The 7,502-nt window shown below is 34.5% G+C and overlaps 1 protein-coding gene across 2 annotated transcripts in view; it reads right to left on the bottom strand.

The window, feature by feature from the left end:
- Nucleotides 1-7,502, bottom strand: part of MACC1 (MET transcriptional regulator MACC1) — a 65,694-nt gene that overhangs the window by 15,931 nt on the left and 42,261 nt on the right. For both annotated transcript variants that reach the window (XM_040472471.1, XM_040472470.1), the window contains exons 2-3: nt 5,992-6,114; nt 2,474-4,515 (exon numbers count right to left, since the gene is read on the bottom strand). In XM_040472471.1, the coding sequence (XP_040328405.1) occupies nt 2,474-4,515; nt 5,992-6,106 (2,157 nt within the window). In that variant the 5' untranslated portion in view covers nt 6,107-6,114. The remainder of the gene's footprint in view (nt 1-2,473; nt 4,516-5,991; nt 6,115-7,502) is intronic.

The following is a 7,502-nucleotide window of genomic DNA, read 5'->3' as shown; positions in this document are numbered from 1 at the left end:
TTTTTAAAATAGGATTAAATCTATCTATCTATCTCTTCTCTTTTCAAATAAGCAAATAAACATAGTAGTGCCTCATCATTTAACAGCATTTCAAAGTTTTATCTATCACTATGAAACAATAAGTAAAAATGAATGGCCAGGTAAGGCAACTAGTAAAGTCCATGGAATGTTCATTCCTACGGAAGCATCAGAAAGACCACCCGTGGTTTTTATACATTGACTGTATTCATCCTTACATTTATGGTGAGGAGCTAGGACCTCAGGGAAAAGCAGTACTGAGCTAGCAGGCCCCTGAAGATGATTTTAGTAAGTTATGGAATGGTTTTAGCAATGCTTATTCCAGGTTCTTGCTTTAAGGAAAAGAAATTTACACTTGGAGTTACATAATCTGAGTTTAAAATCCAATTCCACAAAGTATAGGCCTTTAGATAAATAACAAAATATCTCTGTTTAGTGATTTTTAAAATGGATACAGTGGTGATATCACCTTCTGTAGCTGCCCATAATCTTTATGAAAATCGAGTCAGATACTCAGGTACTTTAGGAATTGTCAAGTACATAAAGACAACCAGTCTCAATGTCTAAGATATGACTAAGGGTTTTAGAACCCACAATCTTTATTATTTCCCTTCAAGCTACTCCAAATTAATATACAATCCAAGAGAAACATGTACTTGTTATGCAAATAAGGTTTCAAGATATGGCCTCTATACTCCTTCCATACAGAAATCCTGAAGCCTCTGCTCAGGCACAGCATGAGTTTTTAGGAACTACTCCCTTGAATGAGTTCTTCACCAGCACTGTTTAGGTAGTCACCAAAGCCACTAAATTCATTAGCATACACCAATATAGTGTAGATATGATGAGGCTTAAACTTCCAGACCACCTGACCAAAATAACTCTTTTTTTTTCCATTAAGAGAAACAAAAACAGCAATTTTCAATTCAAGATTTTATGGGTCCACGCTGAACGTGAACTAAGGCAGAGGTAATGAAAGGTAATGAATCACTGCAAAATGCACATGCAGCTTCAACCAGGTAGATCAGCCAATGACTCTAAATGGCTAGATTGAGAATGTGGCACACCATCATAAAACTATCCACTTAATGACTGAATATTGGGGCTTTCAAAATTTAACCTTCTCAGTATCACTGTTGAATCAAAAAAATTATAAAGAAAAGAAAATGTTTTATATATACTATTTCTTTATTGTTAATGTCACAGAATAAATTCCTCTCTAAAAACCTCTCTCCTCCATGTGCACCTTGATTAAAGCTTTTGTCCTCTCTATCAACCTGCCTGTATAATCTTACTCATCTCTCCTAAGGACCAGTTATAATGGTATTTACTATACAGACCAATATACATATTCACACAAACTTTTAACACACACACACACACACACACACACACACACACACACACACACATTTATAACTGTTTTAGGAAAGTATAATGGTTTCAAATGTGGCTTTGGAGCCAGAAAGGTCTCAAGTCCCCTGTTGATACTAACCAACTGTGGGGTCTTGGGCAAGTCTGCCAGCCTCCCAAAACTCAGTTTCCTCTGTTGGTACAATGAAGATACCAGCTAGCTATACTTACTCCATAGAGTTTATGGCTGAGATAGTGTGTATAGGGAGTTCAGCATAGGGCCAAACACATAGATAACCCTACAGGAGTGTTAGCTATCATTATTATTATATAAATTCATATTTTAGCTAATTTTAGGAATATATTCTTGATTTCTCTTTTTATTTTTATAAAATACTGAATCTCTGTTTTAAAGGCAAGACAGTTTATCTACTTTGTATCTCTCCATTGAGCCTGTATTACTCCATTGAGTAAATACTATGTCGAAAAAAAAAAAAAAAAAAACAACGATCCTGAGAGTTCTATTAAAACATGAGGATTAAGAAGAGAATTAGCAATATCATTTTTTGGCTTATGATGCATTGCATACGAAAAATGTCAAATTGATAATATGAAGGACATTGATGGTATGGGTTTTTTAAAATTCTGATGATATGTTTTAAAAGCAATGCTGAAAATTAAAAAAAAACACTAAATAGTGGACAGATAGCAATGGACAAGTTAATCAATCTTGTTTCAGATTGTTTTTATTTACTTTCATCTTATTGAAGCTTCTCTGATATTTTAAGAGCTATTCAACTACTTGAGAGAGGAGAAGAGATCTCTTAACTGTTACATTCTAACACAAACAGAATCTTTAATCTTCCTTTGAAGGATGATCCTCTGGAGCCTAGTTTCTGGGAAAATCACTCTTGAATTTTAAAACTTAGAAATCAATTATATTATCTTGTAAGAAAATCTCTATATTTGCTATAACGTGACTTCAGTTTATTTGAGACTGCTGAGAGTTTTGTTAAGTTCTCTCATATGTTTGGTTGTAAATATTGCTAAGTTAATAAAGTTCTCTATGGTAAACATATTACTGTGATCAAGGAATACTCACCACAATAAGTTCATAAAGAAACTTCCTGGCGTGTCTAGCTGCATGGCAATCTTCCTTTAACTTCTTTACAACATAGGAAACCTTTTCCGATTCTTTGTCTGCTTGTATTTGATCAAAATCTTCTAGTGCCAGATGTGAGTAACCCAAGACATCGGCTAAAGCTTTCCAATCGTAAACTTTTTCTGACACCAAGGTCAATACAACTGAGTAGATGTATGTCAGTTTTTTAAAGGGTAGGGTAATTTGTTCAAGAAGATTTCTGGTTGTGAAGACATTATCTGACATAGATATTACTTGTTCCTTGGCAATCACCTTGATATTTTTGCAATGTATAAGTCCAACCTTACCTCTCAAGATTCCCACATACCATTCTTTCACTTTGGACTGCCCAATAGCTTTTACCTTACCCTCTCCAAGAAGAGCTACTGTGTCCCCTTTGAAATATTCAAGTAAGTAGTCAATCTTTTTTTGTCTTAGCACTGTCTTCAAGGTTACCCCATAGTTGGTGAAGTTCATTTTTTTGTCCTGAAATGTGGGATATTTAACACACACAGTTGGTAACAATGGAGCAGACCTGATTTTCTTCTCTTCCTGCAAATTACCTGGCAGATTTGAGAGCCTTTTTAGGCTAGGAGCTGGATCAGGTGTAGTGATAAAGAACTGTGTAAGTGCTGTACCATTGGGAGGCTCCACCTGAACACGGAAAACAAACAAGTGCATTTCTCTGGAGTCAACTAAGGAAAATAAAAATTGTTGATTAACTACTTCACCTGCTTGCAACTGCTTTTGTTTAATTTCTTTCCTTTCTCCTTCTGCCTTCACTTCAAAATCAGGATCACATGAAAAAACAGAAACATTTAAATCTTGTGGCTTGTCAAGGAAGAATGAATGCTTCCCCCAAAGCTGAAACACAACCGGAGATGTGTTTTTACCACCCTTCTTAATATCAGAGATTGTAAGCTTTCCTGGCATATAACTGTGTCCACAAACTATAAAAATAGCAGTGAAACTGGGATGAATATATCTGGGCCCATAAATTCCAACTGACGTGGTTTTGTGGATACAATCCCAAATGGTGGCAGCTGGTGACTGAGTAGCTTTAATTTGTGCAGCAACCACTAGATACATCACCTGGCTCAAGTCTATTAGCTTGACTTGAATAATGTCTTCATAAATATAGCAGTTGTTTAACACTTTGAAAGGGCCTTCTTTACCCAAGCTGTGTAAACATACCATTTCTGTCATGACTTGGCTGAAAGGATCCTTTCTCACTTCAGCCCCTATTTTCATCTCCAGCAAAATGGCTTCCATTGTGTTAAGGTTGCCTAACATGATTTCCAACAGTGGGCTTACGGTGCATGAAAGATCATGGTTAAGCGTTTGTGGAGGTTCAAGAAAAGCCCTTAGAGATACCTCTTGGAATTCTCCCACAGCTACATGGCCTTGGGGTACATGAACAGTGATATCTGATTCAGGTAATTGTACTGATCCTCCTTGGTGGCTTAATTTACAAACTGTCACAGTCTCTGCAACTTGTGTTTGGGCCCATCCAGGACTCTGATTAATTATATTCAAATCCAGGCAGGAACGGGCCAGCTGGCGCTGACTTAACCAAGCCATTTTATAAGCCTCTCTGTCATTCTGAAGCCATTCTAAGTCTTGTTCTAGTATCTGGTCAGAGTTATGTATATTCTGATGGGCATGTGCTGTGTCATCTAAAATGTCCAAAAGTTCTGAAACACTTTTAGATCTTCCAGCTTTCTGTGGGGAAGACTGCCTAAGCAACTGATGCACATCCAGTTCATCGCCAGAGGAATCAAAAGAATTTCCGATTTCTATTTCTCTAAAAAAGAGAAAAGGATCTTCCTTCAAGATGGAAATATTGTCTCTCTTCTGGTTATTTCTTAGCTGAGTTATGTCATCCAAAAATGGGTTAGAAGCAGACAATTCATTCCAGAATGGATTTGTAATTTTGGAAGCACTATTGCCATGACAGGTGAAAGCATCTGGCCAATTGAGAAGAAATCCTGGGCCTGGACATTCTTGTTATTTAGACAAAAACAAAGCAAAACAAAGATGAAGTGGCGTTCTGAGACACAACCAAGAGTAATTTTCACTATTGCTTAACAATTCAAGACTCTTTAGTTTGCTTTTCGATCTCCAGTGTAACAGCTACTAAAAAATTAATGTTAAATTTGCTCAAATTTTGATGTTACAGGAAAAGAGAAACTGTCCTGCCAGTTTATTTTTTACCATGTTTAATGTTATTTTACCTTAAGTCACTATAATTTACAAGTAAGTGCTCAAAAATTTACACAGTAATCAGTTGAACACATTTCCTTGAAAATTACCCAGACTACCTACACTTATGCATTATTGTTTTATGTTTTATTTTCACAAAATAAAACCCCTGAACAAACAGAATAATTTAGTCAACTATCCAGATTTTTCTAAACACTGAATATTTGGTCTCAATATACCTAGATTATTCAATTGATGTTTTTTTCTTTTCTGATAATATTCCATATGTAAAAATATCAAATGCATCTGTTAACGGCTAAAGCAATTTTGTATTTAAAATTTAAAAAACAATATGCCAAATTAAATAGTAATGCATGTCTTAGGTTATTTCCTGATAACTGCACTGATGAATTTTGATAATGTTCAAGTTTTTTCCAGAAAAATAAACATTTCATGACAATAAATATTGAAAAATTGGTCACCATTAGATTTACTATTTGAAAGGATTCGTTGAACTTTTCCAAGTTTAAAATGACTAAGAACAGGCTTACCACTATGAAATGAAAACACGTTATTTCTTTGGAAAGTAGTTTAAGAATCACCACCACATTAAAATATTTACACATGAACCGTAAGGAATTTCTATATATCTCACAAATATTAAAGTCATTTTTTAATGATTAGAGTAACTCATACTTGGTCATTTCCCAATAAATACTGGTAACGATTCTGTGGACTTGGTGAAACTAGTACTGCTTTCAAGAAAATGAAAGCCAAATGGCCAGCCAAAATTGGAAAATGAGTTCAAGTAAACAGTCAGACTTTTTTGTTTAATATGTATACAGCTATATCTTGATTGAAATGAGTTTTCAGTATCACATATTAAAAATTAGAAGATGCACTTGAACAATAAAAATTGCATTTCTCTTATTTCCTTGTTGCTTCAACCTGGTTTCATCTCTCTTAAAACTTACTCTTCCTCTGAAGATCAATTCAACTCTTTTATTCTCCATAAAGATTTTCTAGCACACTCCAATCTCTAGAGATCTCTTTAGCCTTCAAATTCATTATATGTACCAGAAATATCATTCACTTAATAATGAAGTTTTGCCTTCTCATAAGATTTACATAATCTGTTGCCTGGGCTATTTCGTTTTGCTCATCTTTTTAATGATAGTGTATTTCTATAATAATTTTATAATTCTTTTAATCTTTTGTAGCTCTTCTCAGAGGTATCCCTCCAATAGTTATTGGCAATGGGTAAAATACTTAAGTACCTGTAATATGGAAATTTCTTGAGGATTTTTGATCTTCCATGTCACATAAATTTCCCTCAGACTTACTTCGTGAAATCCTTCCTGACCAAAAATGGGCTCTTTCATTGGTTAACATTTTCCCACCTAGACAATAAACAAACAAACAAACAAACAAATAAATATTTTACAAGCATACATGTACAAGGTGGCCGAGAAACTAAATTTAAAGTGTTCACATACCCTTAAATAGAAACTTTCATATAACAATACTCTACATAGGTCCTCTATTTCTGGTAGGATGCTAGATTAGATATCCTGAAATATATATTAGTACTTCTCTGAAAAATGCTCAGATTCTAAACTAAAATGTATTACTGATCTCATAAAAAAAAAGTAATTAATGAAAATCCCAAGGACAAGAGAAAAGGAATAGTAAGTTGAAACTTCAATAAATCGGAAATCCCTGTTTGGTGATTGGAGGACAAACATTCACAAAACTGGAAAATCTCCCCTAAATTCTATACATTCAGTGCAGTTCCAAGGGAAATCACAAGATGTTATGTATGTGTATGTGTTTGTAACTTCTTAAGCTTTTTAAAAAATTTCTACAGAAAAGCAAAGGGCTAATATTCAAGACAATCCAGAAAAATAACAGAATGGAAATGAAGTGTGCCACCGGATATTAGCACTTATTATCAATATGTGCTAAGTGAGACAATGTGAAATTGGAAGAGAAATAAACTAAGGACATACAATAACCCTAGAACAGACCCATCCCCACACAAAAACTTGCTATATGACAGAAGTGGCCACTCAGAGCAGTGTAGAAATGGTGGGTTATTCAATAAATGGTAAAGATACAATTTGTTTTCATGCTTAAACAAAATTACATTGATTATACAAAAATCATTTCTAAGACATTTGAAGACTGAAAAGCAAAACTTGAAAACTTGAAAATAGAGTCTAAGGAATTATCTTTACATTTTCTGAGAAGTAGATAATTTCTAGGCAAAGAACAAACACACAAAATGCAAACCATATTAAAAAAGAATGAGAAGGGCACCTGGGTGGCTCAATCAGTTAAGCAACCAACTCTTGGTTTTCAGCTCAGGTCAAGATCCCAGGGTTGTGAGATTAAGCTCTGCTTTGGGATCTGTGCTAGGTGTAGAGCCTGTGTAAAATTCTCTCTCTCTCTCTCTCTCTCTCTTTCTCTCTCTCTCTCTCTCTCTTTCTCTGCCCCACCTGCTTGTGCATGACACACACACTCGTTCTTTCTCTCTCTCTCAAAAAAAAAATTTAAAAAGAATGAAAAGTCCTATAGATCAAACAACATCATTTACAAAACATAACAATATAAGCCAAAAAGTGGGAGAAGATATTTCCATTACATATGACTGAAAAAAGCAAAAAGGATTGGATTGTAAAAGACTCCTACAAATTAATAAGCAAAATAAAAACAAAATTATAGACAATTTTGAAAAGACCTGAACAAGCATTTCTTTAAAAGGTAAACACAAATGATCTCCAAATAT

This window comes from Herpailurus yagouaroundi, unplaced genomic scaffold (genome assembly GCF_014898765.1).
Source record: "Herpailurus yagouaroundi ecotype Mexico unplaced genomic scaffold, PumYag 100, whole genome shotgun sequence".
Taxonomy (NCBI): domain Eukaryota; kingdom Metazoa; phylum Chordata; class Mammalia; order Carnivora; family Felidae; genus Herpailurus; species Herpailurus yagouaroundi.
The sequence above is the reverse complement of the archived record's forward strand: the minus strand, read 5'-3'. Positions and strand labels throughout refer to the sequence as shown.